Below are 22,462 nucleotides of genomic sequence, written 5' to 3'. Positions count from 1 at the left end.
GGGACTGGATGGCCTGCATGGCCCCTTCCCACTCTAGGATTCTAGGAGTCTAGTTCAGCAGTGGAAGGGGCTGCCTAAGGAGGTGGGGAGCTCCCCCTCACTGGCCGTCTTCAAGCAGCGGCTGGACAGATCCTTCTCCTGGATGCTGGAGGCTGATCCTGCACTGAGCACGGGGTGGACTAGATGGCCTCTGTGGACCCTTCCCACTCTAGGATTCTGGGAGTCTAGTTCAGTAGTGGAATGGGCTACCTAAGGAGGTGGGGAGCTCCCACTCACTGGCCGTCTTCAAGCGGCGGCTGGACAGATCCTTCTGGATGCCTGAGGCTGATCCTGCACTGAGCAGGGGGTGGACTAGATGGCCTCCATGGCCCCTTCCCACTCTAGGATTCTGGGAGTCCAATTCAGCAGTGGAATGGGCTGCCTAATGAGGTGGGGAGCTCCCCCTCCCTGGCCGTCTTCAAGCAGGGGCTGGACAGATCCTTCTCCTGGGTGCTTGAGGCTGATCCTGCACTGAGCAGGGGCTGGTTTAGATGGCCTTTAGGGCCCCTGCCCGCTCTACTATTCTAGTTCGGCTGTATGCTCAACAACCCTGCCGCATGGGCCAGCATTGCAGGGGTCGCCCATGGCTTACCAAGGAAGGACTCTTTTGTAGACGGGAGGGGAGAGGGCAGGAATACGGCTGCCAGGCTCCAGTGGGGCCAGGAATTCTCCCCAAACTATCACTGTAGTCCAGCCTGCAGCGCTGGGTTTCCCTGGAGAGGCTTTTGTGGTATCAGCTCCATTTCCTTGCCAGCCCTGCCCCTCCCCAGGCTCTGCCTGGCATCTCTTTGCCCAGCCTCCCCACCCTCATCAGGTGCCTAACGAACTCCCCTCCCCCCTTCTCTGCCAGGGGCCACCTTTGACAAGCGCTCTCCCACCTGGACGGCCCTGGCCCGAATCGCAGGCCTGTGCAACCGAGCCGTCTTCAAGGCAGGGCAGGAGAACGTCCCCATCTCTAAGGTAGGGGGGAGCCCCCCAGCGGGAGCTTCAGGAGCATGGCTGCCCTGCCGTGGGTGGGTGTGGACCCCTTGCCCCAAGTGTAGGTGTGGGGGGGAAGGTGAGCCTCCCTTGTCCTTCCCTGGGAGGCTTCCGGAGGTGGGGCCACCCCAGGCGAGGGCCAGAAGGGAGGAGAACCACCCCCACATACCTGTGGTGTTGGCGGGGGGTGGGGGTGTATGTGCTACAGCAGCAGCCTGGAGAAGGGGCTGCAGGAGTCCCCCCCCTTGCTGCAAGCTCTGTCCTGTGGGGGTCTCCCTGGCCTCCTGCAGAACCCGGCCCTGGCAGCCCCCCCCCGACCCTCAGCGAGTGAGGATGCTGCTCCGGACCTGAGCCTGGCAGTTCCTCTCCAGATGTTCTGGGTTTGCCCTTTCTCTGCTCCCCCCCCCCCCGCTCCTCACAGAGGGACACAGCTGGCGATGCCTCCGAATCGGCCCTCCTGAAATGCATCCAGTTGTCTTGTGGGTCCGTCAACAAGATGCGTGAAAGGAACCCCAAAGTGACGGAGATCCCCTTCAACTCCACCAACAAGTACCAGGTGGGCCCTGAGGCTGGGGGGGCACAGGGACTGGCAGGCAGGCCCCTCTGGACGCAGAGGTTCAACAGGCGTTTCGCCTGCCCCCTTGACAGCGCTGGAGAGCCCCTGTGGTGGTGTGGTTAGAGTGTCGGACTAGGATCTGGGAATCAGGGGACCTCCAAGGTCATCTAGTCCAACCCCTGAAGGACGCAGGAAATTCAGGACAACCTGAAAGTAGCGGGTTCAAATCCCCACTCTGCCCAGTAAGCCAGTCACGCACCTTTCCAGCCTTACCTACTTTACAGGGTTGTTGTGAGGATAAAGAGAGGGCAGGGAGATTTTGTGTACAATAAAGATGTCCACATGAAGAGAACAATCAGCTGCTGTCAGCAGTTGACCATAAATTTGCTAGTCCTTCTCTTCATGTGGACATTTTCACTTCCATTGTGGCCAAAGGTTTCCCAATCTCAAGGGAAGACAAACCAGTCCAAATTGCTGCTTCTCTCTGGGACCTGCTTACCGTTTTCATAATGCTGCATGTCAATGTCTTCTCACACCCTCCCTAGAAGGTTGAACCGATCCCTTCTGTTCCGAGACGTGGTCTCAAGGGAGGCTCACTGCCTCCCTTGAATGAACCTCGGTTGGTTTTGGAGGGGCCCCACTGGCCTCCGCTTCAGCCCCTCCCGGCTCCCCACCTCAATCTAGGCTGAAGGAAAGAAAATTAATACGTTGCTAATTACCTCTGAGAGTCCCAGGAAACAAAGTGGGCCTCCTGTCTATTTTTAATCAAGGACACGAACCCTTTCTCCGGGCAGGACTCCTCATGTGTCATGGCTGGGGGGCACCACCGGGGGGCGCCACTGCCCAGGAGACGGGCCCCAGTCGCTGTGGGGCGGCCTCGAATCACCTCCCGCTTCAGTTTCCTTTCCATGCAATTGCTCCATGCAATTGCTCCTTCCCTGCAGAAACCTGTGGTGCAGACTCACAGGAGTGGCATCCGAAGGGGCCTTCACCTGCATCGGAGCCCCGGCCGTCCCCCTGGGTTGACCTGGGGACTGTGGCCCACGGGAAGAGCACCTCCGTGGCAGGCCAAGGCTCCCAGCTTCCAGTCCCAGCACACCTCCAGGGGAAAGGGTCTGCAGACTCCAGCAGCACCAGAAGGACCAGGAGCAACATTGGGGGCAGGGGAGGAGCTTCCATGGGTCCCTTCTGCAGACAGATCCAGAGGGGGGCCCTGGGAGTCTGTCTGCAGCAGGAGGAGAGAGCCAGAGTCCGGCAGCACCACTGGGGGCAAGATTTGTTAAGTCTTGAAGCAGCTCCTGGCCTCTGGCTCTCTTCGGCTGCTGCAGACAGCCTCATTCGGCCCCCCACCAGGATCTCGCTTGATGGACCGGGGGAGGGGGTCCCCCCCTCCCCTATTGGCCTCCCCATGGGATCTTTGGGTGTCCCCACGGGGTGCTCCCCCATCCCAGAAGCAGTTCTGGACTTAGGAAATACGATTCTCTTTTTTATTCCCATTCCTGGAGGGTCCAGTTGACCGCTGAGTGCCTGGATGGTCCCGTGTCCTTTCTGGATTAGGAAGCCCCCCTGCTCCCCCTCCCCTGTTCCCTGGGGCCCCCGCTGAGGACTCTCCCCTGTGCTGCAGCTCTCCATCCACGAGACGGAAGACCGGCCCAAGGGCCACCTCCTGGTGATGAAGGGGGCTCCCGAACGCATCCTGGACCGCTGCTCCACCATCCTGATGCAGGGCAAGGAGGTGCGGCTGGACGCCGACATGCGGGAGGCCTTCCAGAACGCCTACCTCGAGCTGGGCGGCCTGGGCGAGAGAGTGCTCGGTGAGAGGGCCAGGGCCAGGGGCGGGGCGGGCGGCAGGCAGGCAGGCAGGGGCGGCAGGCAGAGGCCGGGGGCAGGCCCTTCAGCCACCCCTGGTCCGGTCCAGCAGGGCTCTTCTTCTCCCACCCCAAGCTAACCCCCAGGGAGAGGACAAGCCCTTCTGCATGGGCAGGCCGAGTGACCCCGTCTCCCAGAAATGAGCCCTGCAGGGTAGAGCCGAGGGGGTCCAGCCGCCACAAGGCCCTTTGCCAGGGGTCAAGCGAATCCCCGAGGAAAGACCTCCCGTGTCCAGGGGGTTGCTCCCTGAAGGGGAGACGTGGGCCAAGGTGTCCTGTGGGGTGGAAGGTGTGGGGGGCTGCAGTGGGGCTCACCCAGGGAGGGGAGGGGGCCTGGATGGCACCGTGGCCGAGATGGAGCCTTGCTCTCCCTCTGCCAGGCTTCTGCCAGGTCTACCTGCCCGAAGGCAAATTCCCGCGGGGCTTCAAGTTCGATGCCGACGAGGTCAACTTCCCCATCAAGAACCTCTGCTTCGTGGGACTCATGTCCATGATCGACCCGCCTCGGGCCGCGGTGCCGGACGCCGTGGGGAAGTGCCGGAGCGCCGGCATCAAGGTACGGCTCCGGCCCCTGCAGGAAGGAGGGTGGAGCAGCTGGCGGCCGGGCGACCCCCCCCCCTCTTGAAAGCCTCACGCAGCCCGGAGGGTCTCCTGCAGGTCTGTGTTCCTCACTGCGGGGGGGCTTCCACCCCTGGAGGCAAAGCTGGTGCTGCTGGTGACCCCTCCGTGCCCTTAATCCCCCTTGGCCAGCTGTCCAGGGGGTGAGGGAGGCCCCCGTGGAGGGGAGGGCAGGGGAGGGGAGGGCAAGCAGGCTTAAGCGGGACGGCGGCTGCAGAGGCCGGGAGCCCATGTGACGCAGCCAGCGGCTCATCTGCGGCCTCAGCCTCAAGGGCCAAGCAAGGACAGGACAGCAAGGGGAGGGGGCAGGTCGGGATGCCCAGCAGCCCTCCTCGGCCCGTGGAAAGGGCAGCCCGGCTCGAGGGGACGGGGATCCTGACCTGCGGGGTGTGATGGCCAGCTGGGTTTGGTTCCCCGCTCCTCCTCGCCCTCCACATGCAGTCAGGGAAAGCCACAGTCCTGTGAGAGCTGTTCTCACTGAGAAGTCCTATTAGAGCTCTCTCAGCCTCCGGTCCCTCCCAAGAGGTCTGTGGTGGGGAGAGGAAGGGGATGGGACGTTCAGCCGCTTGGAGACTCCTTCAGGAAGTGAAAAGGGGGTATTTAAAGCCAGCTCTTCTCTCCTCTGGCCAGGTGGGCTCAGAAATGGCCAGGAAGCCTGGGAGGGTGGGGGGTCTGGAGACACGGCTGAAGGGGCCCAGTGTGCCGCTGGCCTGTTTGCTGTGGGTGCAGCTGGTGGTCCGGTTGTGTTGCCCACGTGGGTCTTGAGGCGGCACCCCTGGCCAGGCTGTCCTTGGTGGGAGGAGTCCCCCGTGGGGGTCAGGCCCCCCCCCTGCACAGGTGCTCCTCCGGGATCCGGCCTCACGCTGCCCGTGGTCCCGCCTCTTTCCGGCAGGTGATCATGGTGACCGGCGACCACCCAATCACGGCCAAGGCCATCGCCAAGGGGGTGGGCATCATCTCCGAGGGGAACGAGACCGTCGAGGACATTGCGGCCCGCCTCAACATCCCCGTCAGCCAGGTCAACCCCAGGTAGGCCCCCCCCGCCCTCCAGCAGCCGCTCTGCCCCCCCCAGCCCGGACCTGACCCCCCCCTCCGTCCCTCCATCCGTCCTTCCGTCCTTGCAGGGAAGCCAAGGCCTGCGTGGTGCACGGCTCGGACCTCAAGGACATGACGGGTGAGCAGCTGGACGAGATCCTCAAGAACCACACGGAGATCGTCTTCGCCCGCACCTCCCCCCAGCAGAAGCTGATCATCGTGGAGGGCTGCCAGCGGCAGGTGAGGGGCTGCCCAGGGGGCTCGGGGGCCAGAAGACAGGCAGGGAGGCGGACAGGCAGGCAGACCTGGCAGTGACTGTCCCAGGCTGAAGGGCAAATCCCCCGCTGGCGGGCTGGTCAGTCTCCCCCGAAACTCAAAGGGGAGCAAACCAACATCATTGTACTAGAATCAATTTCAGGTGTGCCCAGGTGTCCCCACTTGCATGTCTGGGGCATAAGAGGCGTTCTGCTGTCCGGTGCCGTCTCTTGCTCGAGCCAGCAGGCCGGGGGTCGGGAGCCCTGGGCCATCGGCCGGATCTTGCTCAGCCAGCGCATGACCCTGGCTCAGGCAGCCAGAGGGCCCGTGGCAGCGACCAGCACGGCCTTCGAGACCCTAAAAAGAGCAGGAAGGAAATTGTCCACAAAGAAGCCCTTCCAGAAAACGGAGAGGCCTGCTCCGCCAAAAGACCTTGTAACTCCCCTTTGCTAGATGAAAAGAGCAAAAATCTTCCTTCCTTCCTTCCTTCCTTCCTTCCTTCCTTCCTTCCTTCCTTCCTTCCTTCCTTCCTTCCTTCCTTCCTTCCTCCCTCCCTCCCTCCCTCCCCTCCCTCCCTCCCTCCCTCCCTCCTTCCTTCCTTCCTTCCCTCCCTCCCTCCCTCCCTCCCTCCCTCCCTCCTTCCTTCCTTCCTTCCTTCCCTCCCTCCCTCCCTCCCTCCCTTCCCTCCCTCCTTCCTTCCTTCCTTCCTTCCTTCCTTCCCTCCCTCCCTCCCTCCCTCCTTCCTTCCTCCCTCCCTCCCTCCCTGCCTCCTTCTTTCCTTCCTTCCTTCCCTCCCCTCCCTCCTTCCTTCCTTCCCTCCCTCCCTCCCTCCCTTCCTCCCTTCCTCCCTTCCTCCCTCCCTCCCTTCCCTCCTTCCTTCCTTCCTTCCTTCCCACCCTCCCTCCTTCCTTCCTTCCTTCCTTCCTTCCTTCCCTTCCTCCCTCCCTCCCTCCCTCCCTCCCTTCCTTCCTTCCTTCCTTCCTTCCTTCCTTCCTTCTCCCTGTATCTTCCTCCCTCCCTCCCTCCCTCCCTTCGGAGAACGCAGTCTCCACAAGCTGTCCACAGTTGGCCTCGCCCTCCCTGTGGCACCAGGTGGGGAATGCTGCAGGAGCCCAGAGACCATCAACAGGGTGGGCTTTCCTCAAACAGTGAAAGCCTAGAAGGGGCCTCCAGGGTCATCTAGTCCAACCCCCTGCTCAATGCAGGAAATTCACAGCTACCTGCTCACCCACAGGGACCCCAGTTTGGGCTTCTGCAGCCCAAATCCCCAAGCCAGAAGAGGGGCTGACTGAGTCCAACCGGATTCCATAGCAGGATCTCAACCACAGCAAACTAGCCGTGGCCCCTCAGGTGTCCCCCATGAAGCGTTCTGTGTGGTGCTCTTCCATTGTGGAGACCGGGAGCCCTCTGGACCCCCTCCGGCAGACCCCTCCTGGAGGCTTAAATCTGGAGGTTGTATTTAGACGCTTGCAGGGAGGGGGGTGGTCTTTAGCTGGGCAAAAGACCCCAGAAAGCTCCGTGGGCCCCCTTCTGCACTTGTGGAGGGAGGGCTGAAATGCCCTTGGGAAACAGCCGCCAGAATAAGGTTTAAAGCCTGGCTAGAAAGAAGCCCACTGGCCAGGCTCCTAGTACTGCTGGTGCCGGAGAAACGGCGAGAAAAGTGCTGGCCCCAACACGGCCCGTCTGTGGCTCGCCAGGAGTCCTTCCCGGGTGGGCTGGACCGGTGGGGATGGGGTATTCCCCCCGGGGGAGGGCTGCACAGAAAGGATCCCGATTGCCAAGGGCAGCAAGACGTTGAGGGGAGGGCCTTCCCGAGCACCCCTCTCCACCCGCCACAGGCCCCCCCCAGCCCCAACCTTTCCCCTGCGGCCTAGGGGGCCATTGTGGCCGTGACCGGAGACGGAGTGAACGACTCGCCAGCCCTGAAGAAGGCGGACATCGGCATCGCCATGGGCATCGCCGGCTCTGACGTCTCCAAGCAGGCTGCAGACATGATCCTCCTGGACGACAACTTTGCCTCCATCGTGACGGGCGTGGAGGAAGGTGAGCGCCCCGCCCCTGAGGGGGCCTTTCCCTTCCGGCCCCCCCAGCCCCCCCGCCAGGCCTCCTCACCTCCCCTGTGCCCGGCAGAGCCGCCTGATCTTCGACAACCTGAAGAAGTCCATCGCCTACACCCTGACCAGCAACATCCCCGAGATCACCCCCTTCCTCCTCTTCATCATCATCAACATCCCCCTGCCGCTGGGCACCGTCACCATCCTGTGCATCGACCTGGGCACCGACATGGTGAGCGGGGGGGGGGGGGTCCTGCTCAGGTCTCTGCTGTGACGATGGGAGCTTCTCCCCCCCAAGTGCTGCCGGGGAGTCACATAGAGTGGGGGTCACTCCACGATGCCCCCCAACGCCTCTTCCAGTTCCCGCCAAGTGTTTTTTTGAATGGGAGTGGGCTGGGGGTGAGGCTGGGGGGCTTCTGCCCAGGAAAGCTTGTGACTGACTACTGGAGATCCGATTGGCTGGGAGGTTTTCTTACATTTTCATTCATTCATTCATTCATTCATTCATTCATTCATTCATTCAGCTTCTATACCACCACCCCTAAAAGGCTCATGGCAGTTTACAACTAAAATACGTACCCTAAAACAACATTAACATTCCCAATTCTAACATCCCCACCCCCCAGCGGTGACAACTCCCTCCCAGCTCGACAGGCCATCTGAGAAATAAGCCTCAGGAGGATCTTCCCAGGGGAGCCACAGTGCGGGGCCTGGACCTTCCTTGCCCAGACCTTCCTTGCCCCGGCCTCAACCGAAGACCAGACGGAAGAGCTTCATTTTGCAGGCCCTGCAGAACTGTGCCGGCTCCATCAGGGCCCTCCGCTCTCCGCAAGCTCATTCCACCAGGTCAGGGCCAGGCTGGGGACCTCCAACAGATTCCTACCCGCCCTGCGGGAGCATAAAGCTGATAGGCAGTCCCACAGGTATATGGGGCCCAGACCGCAGATGGCCGTAAAGGTTTACACCAGAAGAAGAAGAAGAAGAAGAAGAAGAAGAAGAAGAAGAAGAAGAAGAAGAAGAAGAAGAAGAAGAAGAAGAAGAAGAAGAAGAAGAAGAAGAAGAAGAAGAAGAAGAAGAAGAAGAAGTTGGTTCTTATATGCCGCTTTTCCCTACCCAAAGGAGGCTCAAAGCGGCTTCCAGTTGCCTTCCCATTCCTCTCCCCACAACAGACACCCTGTGGGGTGGGTGAGGCTGAGAGAGCCCTGATATCACTGCCCGGTCAGAACAGTTTTATTAGTGCCGTGGCGAGCCCAAGGTCACCCAGCTGGCTGCATGTGGGGGAGTGGCCCCCCAGCACAGGGGTCTTCCCGCTGTGGCTCATTCCACCTCCCACATCAGCCGTTTTGTGACTGTGCACACCCCGTTGCATCAGAAATCCAGCGGGAGCCCAGTGTGCAGAGGCTGGTCTGATGTGGAGGCAACCTCAGTGCCAGGTGACCCCCCCCCACCTGCCCACCTGCCCACCCTCCCAGCCCCCTTTCTGAGCCGCAGTCCTTGGCTGCCCCCCAGGTCCCGGCCATTTCTCTGGCCTACGAGGCCGCAGAGAGCGACATCATGAAGAGGCAGCCGCGCAACTCCAAGACGGACAAGCTGGTGAACGAGCGTCTGATCAGCATGGCCTACGGGCAGATTGGTAAGAGAGCCGGACCCCCAGCGGCTGCCCCCCTCGGCCCCTGGCCCCCAAGAGCAAAGGAGGCCCTGGAGGGACGGAGGGCAGGCAAGCTCCTCGGCCCCCCAGCCAGCCAGCCAGCCAGCCAGCCAGCCAGCCAGCAGCCTCCGCCCTTGAGGCCCTGCAGACGGCCGGGCCCCACAGCCATGCCCGGCCTCACGGGGCCCTGCCCTCGGCTGCCTTCCCCCAGGCATGATCCAGGCCTTGGGGGGCTTCTTCACGTACTTTGTGATCCTGGCGGAAAACGGATTCCTGCCCACCACCCTGCTGGGGATCCGCCTGGACTGGGACGACCGATCCAAGAACGACCTGGAGGACAGCTACGGCCAGGAGTGGGTGAGTGGGGGCCGGCGGCCACGGTCACTCATGGGGCCTCCACGGACAGGGGGAGTGTACCTCAGAGAGGTTGCTGAGGGCCAGCTGAGGAGCCCTTTCTGTCCGCCCGGCCCTCGGCCGCTCCTGCTCACGGTGCCGCCTCTGCTCCCCCTGCTCTCCCGCAGACTTACGAGCAGCGCAAGGTGGTGGAGTTCACCTGCCACACGGCCTTCTTTGCCAGCATCGTGGTGGTGCAGTGGGCAGACCTCATCATCTGCAAGACCAGGCGCAACTCCGTCTTCCAGCAGGGCATGAAGTGAGTGGGGAGGAGCCCTCGGGGCGGGGGGTAGGGGGAGCAGCTGGGGGGCTGGGCAGGCAGAGGCTGTGGGGAGCCTGCCTCTCCTTCCCCAGAGCCCCTCAGGGATGCTCACCATGCACTGCCCCACTGGCCTGGGAGCCGGAGGGGACCCCATGGATGGGGAGAGGGGGCTCGGTGGGGCCCCTTCCTGTGCTGCCCCATGGCCCAGGGTCAGGCCTCGGGAGGAAAGGCCATTGCAGGCTCCCTCAGCTCTCCGGGGCTGGGAAGGGGCCCCCTGGGCCACTCAACGTGACCCCTCCCTCACCCCCCCACCCCCTTTGTCCTCCCCAGGAACAAGATCCTGATCTTCGGGCTCCTTGAAGAAACTGCCCTGGCTGCCTTCCTGTCCTACTGCCCAGGCATGGGGGTGGCCTTGCGCATGTACCCCCTCAAGTAAGTGAGAACACCATGGCTCCCCACACGACAGCCATGGTGGGTGGGCTCTGTGCCATGAAGCCCTGCTGAGGTCCCTCCCCAGCCCCCCAACCACCAGGGGCTCCTTGGAGAATTACCCCCCCCCCTGTTTGTGCTCCCCATGAGTGCCCCAGAGGCCCCAGCGCTGGTCTTTCCTTCCTTGCCGCAAGCCTATTTCTAGCATGACAGTTCCTGGGGCCCCCCATGCCCCCCCCCATGGGCTGCCAGGCCCCTCCGGATGCTGACCCTCCCGTGCCTCCCCTGCAGGGTCACCTGGTGGTTCTGCGCCTTCCCCTACAGCCTGCTCATCTTCATCTACGACGAGGTGCGGAAGCTGCTTCTCCGGCGCTATCCCGGCGGTGAGTCTGGCTCAGGGGCAGGGCGGCTCCTGGCCCCCGGGGGGGGGGGGCGGCCCATTGGGGGGATTTCGCTTCGCCCTTTAATCTGGGAGAGCTCCCTTGTGCATCTCTGGCCCCAAAGGCAGGGCCTGCAGCACTGGAGCCAATTGGGTGGAGTGGTCAGGAGTGCGGACTTCTAATCTGGCAGGCCGGATTCGGTTCTGCGCTCCCCCACATGCAGCCAGCTGGGTGACCTTGGGCTCGCCAGGCACTGATAAAACTGGTCTGACCGAGCAGGAATCTCAGGGCTCTCTCAGCCTCACCCACCTCACATGGTGTCTGTTGTGGGGAGAGGAAAGGGAAGGCGACTGGAAGCCGCTTTGAGCCTCCTTCGGGTAGAGAAAAGCGGCATATAAGAACCAACTCTTCTTCTTCTTCAGTAATCTCAGGGCTCTCTCAGTCCCACCTCCCTCACAGGGTGTCTGTTGAGGGGAGAGGAAAGGGAAGGCGAATGTAAGCTGCTTTGAGCCTCTTTTGGGTAAAGACAAGCGGCATATAAGAACTTCTTCTTCAGTAATCTCAGGGCTCTCTCAGCCTCACCCACCCCACAGGATGTCTGTGGTGGGGAGAGGAAAGGAAGGCAAATGGAAGCCGCTTTGAGCCTCCTTCGGGGAGAGAAAGGCAGCATCTAAGAACCAACTCTTAGTCTTCTTCTGAATAAACACACACACTCCTTGAGAAGCAGCCCAGCCGCCCTCTCTCTCTCTCTCTCTCTCTCGTGGACGTCCAACTTGGCCTTGCCTCGCCTGACTGGCAGAGGCCTCTCGAGGCTGAGAAGGGCCTTCCCTAGTCCAGCTCTGACCCTTGGGCACGACCTGGAGAGCTTCCGCCTGCTAATCTGATGCGGCTCCACTGAGCCACATTTTTTTTAAGTTGATGTAAGCGCCAGAGGTGCTCGATGCCACCCGTGAGAACAGAACAGAGCCTGGCCCTGGCCCTGGCCTGGAGTGGAAATGGGCCCTGCTGGAGCTCCTGCAGTTCTACTGCGCCTGTCAAAGGGAGCTCTTCCACCAGGCCTCTGGTTGAGGCTGGGAGGCGGAACATCGAAGGGTCCCTCCTCTGAACACCCCGCCCTATGGGGGGAGGGGAGGGTGGGGGCTGCCCAATGAGCTGCAGGAAGAGGGAGGGGAGGGGAGGGCTGTACGGGAATTATTTCATGTTATGACAACTGCCTCGAGCCGGCGGGACGGGTGGCAGTAAACAAATTCAATTATAAATAAAATAAAATCAATAAATAAAACCACAGAAGCAGCTTAAGCCAGGAGCTCCCACTTTTTGAACCCCGTGGGGCACCTTTGGAGATCTGGCACCGGGCTGTGGATGCGGCTACAGAGCTGCCACTCTCAGAGGGCTAGCCAGCCCGCCAGCCACAAGATGGGGGCTCTGGGCTGATGCTGCGTTGAGCAGGGGGTGGGACTAGATGGCCTCTGTGGCCCCTTCCCACTCTGGGATTCTATGAAAATAGCCGCTGTAGGAGGCAGAACCAGCAAGAACATCCCCAGATGCCACTTTGAAGGAACATAACTTTTGGCCTCCTTTCCTTGCTTGCCCACAGTTAAGTATGATGAACAATCTGAATCCATTCTAATCTTCCCATGCCAAGGAGAGAATTGGATTTGATCTGTGTTTGTTCTCTCTCTTCTATGGCGGCCTGGCTAAAGACCCATTCACGAATGGCGATCCCGGGACAGGAGGCGTGTCATTCTGCCCATCGGGCGTGTCATTCTGTCCCAAACATAGATCATAGAATCATAGAGTTGGAAGGGGCCATGGAGGCCATCTAGTCCAACCCCCTGCTCAACGCAGGATCAGCCCTAAGCATCCTAAAGCATCCACAGAATCACAAAATCCTAGAGTGGGAAGGGGCCACACAGGCCATCTAGTCCAACCCCCTGCTCAACGCAGGATCAGCCCTAAGCATCCTAAAGCATCCACAGAATCACAAAATCCTAGAGTGGGAAGGGGCCACACAGGCCATCTAGTCCAACCCCCTGCTCAACGCAGGATCAGTCCTACGCATCTGCTTGTTTGTATTAATTCTCAACAACTCACGGGCACAGAATTGGGAAGGTGCCTGCAGCTGCCCGTGGAGGGCCATGCCAGTATTTCTGTCCTGCCAGGGGCAGGGATTCTCGTACCGGGGTCCCAGCGGCCCCTCAAGGGAGGTGTTGTGCTGCTTTTGTATCTGAGATCTGCACAGCCAGCCAGGGATCCCCACTGGGCCAGGAAAGGCCTTGGGGGCGAGGGGGACGGGACCCTGCCAGACCTCGGGGGTCCGGCCGTTGGGGCCAGCGGTCCCTTGGGAGGCTTCCTGCCAGGTCTGGGGCACGGCCCTTCAATGGCTGCTGCTTCTGGCCATCAGCCCCACCGCCAGGCACCAAGCTCCGTGGCCGCAGCAGCTGCCCAAATCTGCCCTGCAGTTCACATCTCCGGGGGGGCGGGGGGGGCAGCCCCGCCTGCTCTCTAGAAGCGCTTTGCCTGGTGCTCCAGCTGAGTCCGTGCCAGTCAGGCAGAGGGGAGGCGCTCGGCCAAGGGCTGAGCCAAGAAGACCCTCCGTCCTCTGGACAAAGCCGGCCCCTGAAGGTCCCCCAGGGCGGTGTCAGAGCCCACAGCGCCCTTCCTGCACGACGGCCCTTGTTTCCCCCCTGAGCCCAGGGGTCCCCGCCCTGCCCCTCTGCTTTGCCCTGACCTCTCCCGTTCTCCCTTCCTTTGCAGGCTGGGTGGAGAAGGAGACCTACTACTGAGAACGCGGCCCGAGCGGACGCCCCCTGGCAGCCTCCGGGGCAACCCTTGTAGACTATAGCTGTAGGGGGCAGGGAGAGGGGGCGTCTGGGGTGGGGTGGGGGTGGGTCACTCTGGCACACCTGGCTCACGTAGGTCTCACCTGTAGGCACTAACCCCACTGGGGGAGGGGGAGGGGGAGGGGCCAGAGGGTGCTCCCCCCTGCTGGGCCCCTTGCTGGTCCACAGCCACCAGACCAAGCCTTGGAGAGGAGAGGGGAGAGCTCTCTTTCACCAGAGCCCCATAGGGCTGGGGATGTTGTGTGGGGGTGGGGGGAGGGAGCCCCTCTTTTCTTCTCTGTGGACACCCCCAAGGAGGGATGGTGCCTTCCCGGTCGGTCTTGCCCTCTGTGGAAATGCCAGGAGCTGCCCTGGGGGGGGGGGTGTGGGGGGGAGTGGGGGTGTAATAAATGCTGTGTTTCCTGTTTCCCCTGCTTCCTCTCTCACCCTCTTCATAAGGGGGCCCTCAGAATGGGGGGGGGACATTGGGTTGGGGGGAGCTCTTTGGAGGTATTTCTTGGAGGGCCCTTCCTAACACGGGGGCTGTTGGCCTGGGGGGGGGGGCTGAGGAACGGTGAGCAGCTCAAATCCCTCCGCATCCCCTGCCCAGGTGTTGCCACAGGGCAAGAGGGACTGGGGATCCCCCTGGGGTGGGGGTGGGTGTGGGGGTAGGTGAGCTCCCTCCAGACTGGCCCAGGGGGATCCCTAGAGGCAGGGCCGAGAGAGCTCTGCCATTGCCCCCAGGGCCTTCTTCCGCCCCAGGTGAGGGGGAGCTGCTTGGTCCCGCTCTCTGGGGGCTGGAGCCCGTTGGGGGCCCTCGCCCCGGGATCATGTTCAGCGGTCCCAGGTGTTAATGCCGGGCGGAGGAGCCAGGCAGGAGGTTAAAAATAAGTCTCCCCATCAGCAGAAAGCACCGAAATAGCAGCAGAGCTCACTTAAGCCGCCAGGAGGGACGCGGCATTTGGCACCGTGCAAATAACAGCAGCTGTCCCTCCAGCGCTGCAGCGGTCTTTAAAAATAGTCCCCCGCTACATAGCTCGCCTTAAAGACCGCGGGCAGCAGCCCCAGCCCCAGCCCCAGCCCCAGCCCCAGCCCCAGCCCCAGCCCCAGCCTCAGCCCCAGCCCCACGTCACCCTTCGGCCGGCTTCCCTCCCAGGCCGGTCCGGCTCCAGAAGGCCCTTTCGCCGCTGGACGGGGTCTGCAGGGTTCACGGAGCCCGAAGCCTTCTGTGTCCCCGGCTTGAGTGGGACTCCGGACTGGGGAAAGGTGGGGGTCGGGCCCCAGGCCCCAGAGGCACGGGGCCGCCCAAGAAGAGTCCAGGCAGAAGAGGAGCGGAGGGGGCTGGGTCCACTGGCCCGCCGCACTCCGGCCTAGAGCCAGGCTGGGCTGACCCGCACCCCGTGCCCAAGGCCTCCCGAGTCTGGTGTGTCTTGCTGCCTGAAGGGATTTTCAGCCCGGAGGAATTTCACTGAAACAGTCATCCCAAAGGAAGCCTCCGTTATATTGTGCGGCCGCGTGGGCCCTCGGGGGCAAATCACCCCCCCCCCCATTTTGTTGCTCTGTCCAGAAACCAGGGAGGGAGAGGTGGGTTTGGCAGCCTGGCCCTGCTGGCATCTCACGCACCCTCAACGCACCTGGCAGAGAAGGGGACGGAAGCGGCAGCTGGGTCCGCAAAAAAGCCACAAACATTCTTTGCCCTTTGGCCCGTGGTTGGCAGCCCCCTTGTTTGGGGAGAGGCAGTGAACACCCTTGCCTGGCACAGCCTGGGGTCTCTTCACCCACTTGAGCCCCTCCAGCACAGCTGGGGCAGTCGGGAGGGAGGGGCTGGGTGGCCAGCCCAGCCTCCCTGCTCAGCCGTTCAACACCCTGGGGCATCTCTGCTGCAGTGCCACGGAAGAGAAGGGTCCCTCTGGCCCCAAGACCCTTTGCTCTTTTAGGGCATGTCTGCTTCGTTTGGGCTCTTGCATGCAAATCCCAGCTTCACCCTTGTGAAGCTGCCTGGACTGGGTCCAAACCCTGGCCCATCGCAGGCAGGAGAGGGCTCTCCAGGGGTGGGGTGGGGTGGGGGGTCTTTCACAACTGGAGAGGCTGCCAGGTTGGGACCGTTGGCACCCAAGCTCCCTAAGCCGGCACGTAGGTCCCGTGCACGCCTGACTGGGGCCTGGGAGAGCCGGCTTCGAATCCTCATTCTACCCCAGCAGCTTCCTAGGTGCCCTCAGGCGAGTCATGCCCTCTCAGCCTCACCTCCCTCATAGGGTTGTTGTGAGGGTAAAATGGCGGAGAAGAGCCTAACAGAGTTGGTTTGGGGTCTCCACCGGGGAGGAAGACAGGATATTACTGAATTAAGTCAGAATCAGCCTACTAAAGATATGGAAATATTATGCCTAGTTTCAAGCCAGATTTAAAAGCTGTGTTTCATCCAGGCACCTAGCAGAGAGGAATGAGGCTCCAGGTGAGGGTGTTGTGGAGATGAGGGGCCACCACAGAAGATGCCCCCCCCCTCTAGAGGCCAGCTGCCTCCCCTCGGAGGGTGGGGCCCAGAGGCAGAGACTCACTAGCAGGCTGCAGAGGAGGAACACTGGGCAAGAGGCTGGCAGCTGAATTTGGACCAGGTGGCGTTTCCAGGCTATTAAGGGCTATTCAGCTTAGTAGAGTGGCTAGGTGTGCTGACTTCTAATCTGGCAAGCTGGGTTTGATTGCCTGCTCCTCCTCCACATGCAGCCAGCTGAGTAACCTTGGGCTCCCCGCAGCACTGATAAAACTGTTCTGACCGAGCAGGAATATCAGAGCTCTCTCAGCCTCACCCACCCCACAGGGTGTCTGTTGTGGGGAGAGGAATGGGAAGGCGAATGTAAGCCACTTTGAGCCTCCTTCGGGTAGGGAAAAGCGGCATCTAAGAACCAACTCTTCTTCTTCTTCAATAATCTCAGGGCTCTCTCAGCCTCACCCACCCCACAGGGTGTCTGTTGTGGGGAGAGGAAAGGGAAGGCGATTGGAAGCCCCTTTGAGACTCCTTCTGGTTGAGAAAAGCAGCATATAAGAACCAGCTCTTCTTCTTTTTCTTCTTCTTCAGTAATATCAAGGCTCTCTCAGCCTCCCCTCCCTCACAGGGTGTCTGTTGTGGGGAGAGGAAGGGAAGGCGACTGTAAGCCACTTTGAGACTCCAGCCACTTGAAGATGGTCAGTGAGGGGGAGCTCCCCACCTCCTTAGGCAGCCCCTTCCACTGCTGGACTCTAGGATTCCCACTCTAGGAGTCTAGGAGTCTAAAGGGGCCATGAAGGCCATCTAGTCCCACCCCCTGCTCAGTGCAGGATCAGCCTCCAGCATCCAGGAGAAGGATCTGTCCAGCCACCAGCAAGGGGGAAAGATCCGGAGCCCAGAAACACCTTCATTATGAAAATTTGTAGCAGGGGAGGAGCTTTCAGATCACTTCTTTCATGGATCACTTCTGCCTGTTTTCTGCTGTTCAGAAGAGCCTCACTCGGCTGCCCATCTGGACCCCTCTGAAGAAGGGAGCTGTGACTCCCAGACAATTCTCCCCTGCCCCCAAATTATAGAATCATAGAATCATAGAGTTGGAAGGGACATCATGGCAGGAAATTTAAAAATTTCCAAAGATGGAGGAACCCACCACCTCCCGAGGAAGCCTGTTCCACTGAGAAACCGCTCTGACCGTCATGAACTTCTGGATGTTTAGATGGAATTTCTTTTGCATTATTTTCACCCCATTCATTCTCGTCTGTCCCTCTGGGGCAAGAGAGAACAGTTCTGCTCCATCCTCTACATGGCACCCTTTTAAATACTTGAAGATGGTTATCAAATCCCCTCTCAGTCGTCTCCTCTCCAGGCTAAACAAAGCTCCCCCAATCTTTCTTCATACATGTTGGTCTCCAAATCCCTCACCATCTTTGTTGCCCTCCTCTGGACACGCTCCAGTTTGTCAACAGCTCTCTTCAACTGGGGAGCCCAAAACTAACACAGGACTCCAAGTGAGGCCAAACCAGAGCAGAGTAAAGCGGTACCATCACCTCCTGTGGTCTGGACACGATTTGATACAGCCCAAAATCCCATTTGCCTTTTTAGCCATTGAGTCATACTGCTGACTCATATTCAATGTATGGTCTACTAAGACTCCTAGATCCTTTTTGCACATGCTACTGCCAAGACAGGAAGAACCTCTTGTAGCGCAGAGTGGTAAGGCAGCAGACATGCAGTCTGAAAACTCTGTCCATGAGGCTGGGAGTTCAATCCCAGCAGCCAGCTCGAGGTTGACTCAGCCTTCCATCCTTCCGAGGTCAGTAAAATGAGTACCCAGCTTGCTGGGGGGTAAACGGTAATGACTGGAGAAGGCACTGGCAAACCACCCCATATTGAGTCTGCCATGAAAATGCTGGAGGGCGTCACCCCAAGGGTCAGACATGACTCGGTGCTTGCACAGGGGATAGCTTTACCTTTACCTTACTGCCAAGACAAGTCTCCCCCATCTTATATTGGTGTATTTGGTTTTTCTTACCTAAGTGCAGAACTTTACATTTGTCCCTATTGAACTCCATTTTATTCAGTTTAGCCCACTTCTCGAGCCTGTCAAGAACATCCTGTATTCTGTTGCTGTCTTCAGTTGCGTTTGCTCCCCCTCCCAGTTTAGTATCATCTGCAAATTTAATAAGAATCCCCTCTAATCCCTCATCCAAATCATTTATGAATATGTTGAACAACACAGGCCCCAGGACAGATCCTTGGGGAACTCCACTTGTCACTCTTCTCCAAGAAGATGCTGAACCATTAACAAGTAATAGGCCCACTGTTGGGTGCGGATGGACAAACTCTAACGGAGGATGCAGAGAAAGCAGAAAGGCTTAGCGCCTATTTTACATCTGTTTTTTCCCACAGGTCAAAGTGTTTAGGCACATCTAGAGATGGCCGTAGCCAAAGGATAGTGTCTGGGTGGCAGGTTAACATGGATAGAGAGGTTGTCGAGAGGCATTTAGCTGCACTGGATGAGTTCAAATCCCCTGGTCCGGATGAAATGCACCTGAGAGTACTCAAAGAACTTTCCAGAGAACTTGCACAGCCTTTGTCCATCTTCGGAACCTCTTTAAGGACTGGAGATGTCCCGGAGGACTGGAAGAGAGCAAACGTTATTCCGATCTTCAAAAAAGGGAGGAAGGATGACCCGGGAAACTACAGACCAGTGAGTCTGACCTCTGTTGTGGGGAAGATAATGGAGCAGATATTAAAGGGAGCGATCTGCAAGCATCTGGAGGACAATTTGGTGATCCAAGGAAGTCAGCATGGATTTGTCTCCAACGGGTCTTGTCAGACCAGCCTGGTTTCCTTTTTTGACCAAGTGACAGGTTTGCTGGATCGTGGAAATTCGGTTGATGTTGTTTACTTGGATGTTAGTAAAGCTTTTGATAAGGTTCCCCATGATGTTCTGATGGATAAATTGAAGGACTGCAATCTGGATTTTCAGATAGTTAGGTGGATAGGAAATTGGTTAGAGAACCGCACTCAAAGAGTTGTTGTCAATGGTTGGATGCACACTTTTCTTGGATGCTTTAGGATGCCTAGGGCTGATCCTGCGTTGAGCAGGGGGTTGGACTAGATGGCCTGTATGGCCCCTTCCAACTCTATGATTCTAAGTACCCTCTAAGTACAATTTGTCAACCAGTTATTGACCCACCTGACAGAATTAGGATCCAGACCGCATTTTACCAACTTGTGACCAAGAATATCATGTGGAACCTTATCAAAAGCTTTACTGAAATCCAGATAAATGTGATGCTCCAGGCTCTCTTCAGCTGCCGCAGACTTGGCTGCCCATCAGGATCCATCCCCAGTGAGGGGGAGCTAACCACCTCTTCAGGCTGTGCGGTACTATTGTGACTGAACAAAATTCTGCCTAATATCCACCTGGCACTTTTCCAGCTCTAATTCAAACCCATTACTGCGAGTCCAGTCCTTGGCTGCTGAGAGGAACTCTCGTCTAAGGAACAGCCTTTCAAAGACTTCAAGAGAGCCATCATGTCATTTCCCCGCTTCTTGGTCCCCCTCATCCCTCTCTTCTGTGCCTGCTCTGTGGGAACGGAGGCCTCTGGTACTGGGCCCAGGAGGTCAGGTGAGGCCTCCCTCATGCAGCAGACAGCGGGCCTGTGCCACAACCCAGCCCCTCCCAACCCAGCCAGAAAGATAAATGTATCCATTTTCTGATGGATAAGTTGAAGGACTGCAATCTGGATTTTCAGATCGTTAGGTGGATAGGGAATTGGTTAGAGAACCGCACTCAAAGAGTTGTTGTCAATGGTGTTTCATCAGACTGGAGAGAGGTGAGTAGCGGGGCACCTCAGGGCTCGGTGCTCGGCCCGGTACTTTTTAACATATTTAATAATGATCTAGATGAGGGGGTGGAGGGACTACTCATCAAGTTTGCAGATGACACCAAATTGGGAGGACTGGCAAATACTCCGGAAGATAGAGACAGAGTTCAATGAGATCTGAACACAATGGAAAAATGGGCAAATGAGAACAAGATGCAATTTAATAAAGATAAGTGTAAAGTTCTGCATCTGGGTCAGAAAAATGCAAAGCATGCCTACTGGATGGGGGATACGCTTCTAGGTAACACTGTGTGTGAACGAGACCTTGGGGTACTTGTGGATTGTAAACTAAACATGAGCAGGTAGTGAGATGCTGCAGTAAAAAAGGCAAATGCCATTTTGGGCTGTATCAACAGAGGCATCACATCAAAATCACAAGATGTCATAGTCCCATTGTATACAGCACTGGTCAGACCACACCTGGAGTACTGTGTGCAGTTCTGGAGGCCTCACTTCAAGAAGGACGTAGATAAAATTGAAAGGGTACAGAGGAGAGCGACGAAGATGATCTGGGGCCAAGGGACCAAGCCCTAGGAAGATAGGTTGAGGGATTTGGGAATGTTCAGCATGTGCGGCCCAGCGCGGGGAAAGGCAGCCGCGGCCCGCGGCCCGCGGCCCAGTAGTTGGGACCACTGCTCTACAGGGGAGCCTTTTAAATACTTGAAGATCCCCTCTCAGTCACTTCCTCTCCAGGCTCCCATGATCTCTTTCCTCCACGACCACAGACCGGGCAGAGACACCATCACAAAATGGAAGGTCCCCCACTGGGTGGAAGATGCTCCGGTCACTGGGAACCTGGGAAGCCGTCTTGGGGAGGGGTCTCCTTCAAGGCAATCGGGGCAGCCCCCTCCCACAGAGGGAAGCCAATCCCCTCCTGAACCCAGACGGAGGCCTTCCGCGTTTGTTCCTGCCAGTGTGAGCTCCCTGGTCTCCAGTCAAAAGGGCCAGGCAGGAGGCAGCGTGGGAGACCCCCGTGGGAGACCCCCGTGGGAGACCCTGGGGAGTTGTTGCCTGTGCAAGCAGACAAGGCAGGCAGAGTCAGACCCTGGCCTCTTTCTGCTTCATGTCGGCAGGTCGGGAGTGGCAGCCTATAAGTGTCATAATAAAAAGTAAAAATAAAAAAGAGCGTGTTTTTGTGTGAGCGGCACTCACATATCCCCTGCAATGTCAAGGGAGGGAGGTCACAAACAGGCTGTCGAAAATACTGGAAGAACTGGTCTCTGTACCCTGCTTTTCTCTACCCAAAGGAGTCTTCCCTCCCTCTCCCCACAGCAGACACCCTGAAAGGGAGGGGAGGCTGGGGGAGCTCTGAGAGAACTTAGCTGCTATGCCCAGCTGGCTATCCAGGCCACCTCCTGTCCAGGCCTTGAGGTGTTTTTGGGACACCCACCCAGAAGCTGCTTCCCCCTGATCACCCCAATGTGCCTTGCCTCTTCAGGTTGGCAGCTGCTTTTTGGGGCCTTGGGCAGAGACGGGGCTTTCCTGCCACCCCCAGCCTGGTCCTTTCAGAGATTGAATTCAGGGCTGTCCGCATGCCAAGCAGGTGTCAGATCTGCCCCTGAGCCCCTACCCTTCCTTAAGCAGACTCTCGGCTACGACTGGCATCGGTGCTCCAGCATCTGGGTCACAGGAGGGCCCTTGTCAGCACCACCTGGCTGAACCTGGGCCTGCTGCACGAAAGGAGGAGTGCCCCCCACCCAGCCGTGCCCCCTCCCCACTGATCCATCTCCTCCTGCCCAGTATTGTAAGATGGGGATGGCACCAAACGTTGGTGCCAGGGAAGAGCTGCTTGCAACTCTCAGAAGCCTGGCCACGGGGAGGGTGGGGCTCCAGGGTGTCGCGTATTATGAACTGGCACGCAGTGGCCCACCACCAGTGGCATCCTTCGTCGGTCTAGGCTTACACCAAGCCAGACCCCATCTTCCCTGGTCAGCCCTCTGCCCCCTTCCCTCTTCGGCATAACCCTGAGCCCTGCTCCGACACGACAGCTGCACCTACGACGCGTCCAGCCTCCCTGCCTCCCCCCCACCCCACGGCATGGCTGATCCTTCGCTCAATTCACCTGGCCTCTCGCAAGCCATTCCCCGCTTCACCTGTGGCTCCTGACACACATTTCAGGTAACCAGGGGGCACGGCTAGCCAAAAATGGACAGAAAGCCAATGGCAGAGAGGATGGGAGGAGACATTTCCAAAGGGTACGAGGTCATCGGCCCCGGAGGAGGGGCTGCCTTGGGAGGTGGCGGTCTTGAAGCAGCGGCCTTCCCGCAGTGAGCAGGGGTGGGCTAGATGACTTCTAGGACACCCTCCAGCTCCGGACACGCCAGGGCCGGGTCGTGGTCCTCTGGGGCAGTGGAGGCCGTTCCCGGTGAGAAGGAGGATGCCTCTGGGAGGCTCTTCCCATTCCGAAGGGGCCTGTTTGTTGCTCCCCTGAGAAGTGGGACAAGGGGAGGGGAATTCTGGCGCCTCCTTCCTCCTGCTCTTCTTCTAGGGAGGCCCCCCCTTTGTAGGCTGTGGGGGGACCTGGGAGTCAGTGGGGAGGCCGAGGGGGGGGGAGGGAGCCCGTCCACACAGGCTGTTCCCGAGAGGCTTTGGGTACAAAATGTGCTATCTGTGGGGAGCGGGGTGGGGTGGGGGAGCTTGGAGTCTGTGAGGTGCTGACTCGAGGAAACCCAAAATAGAGAGCAGTGTGGGGGGGGGGAGCTGAGGCCGCCGGATGGACAGAGGCGTTGCTCAGGTTTCACTCCAAT

General features: G+C 59.2%; 1 protein-coding gene across 1 annotated transcript; it reads left to right on the top strand.

Annotated features, from left to right (window-relative positions):
* The first annotated feature begins 869 nt into the window (after positions 1 to 869).
* LOC143828941 (sodium/potassium-transporting ATPase subunit alpha-2-like) lies at positions 870 to 13,670 on the top strand. The gene is made up of 14 exons (XM_077319099.1): positions 870 to 999; positions 1,439 to 1,573; positions 3,198 to 3,387; positions 3,822 to 3,997; positions 4,952 to 5,088; positions 5,184 to 5,334; positions 7,224 to 7,393; positions 7,482 to 7,635; positions 8,913 to 9,036; positions 9,263 to 9,408; positions 9,573 to 9,703; positions 10,037 to 10,138; positions 10,427 to 10,518; positions 13,273 to 13,670. The coding sequence occupies exons 2-14, from the start codon at positions 1,514 to 1,516 to the stop codon at positions 13,299 to 13,301; spliced, it is 1,662 nt and encodes a 553-aa protein (XP_077175214.1). The 5' UTR covers positions 870 to 999; positions 1,439 to 1,513; the 3' UTR covers positions 13,302 to 13,670.
* The last annotated feature ends 8,792 nt before the right edge of the window (positions 13,671 to 22,462 follow it).

The sequence above is a fragment of the Paroedura picta genome, chromosome 1 (assembly GCF_049243985.1).
Source record: "Paroedura picta isolate Pp20150507F chromosome 1, Ppicta_v3.0, whole genome shotgun sequence".
Taxonomy (NCBI): Eukaryota; Metazoa; Chordata; class Lepidosauria; order Squamata; family Gekkonidae; genus Paroedura; species Paroedura picta.
Note: the sequence above shows the minus strand (reverse complement) of the source record. Positions and strands in the feature narration are given on the sequence as shown.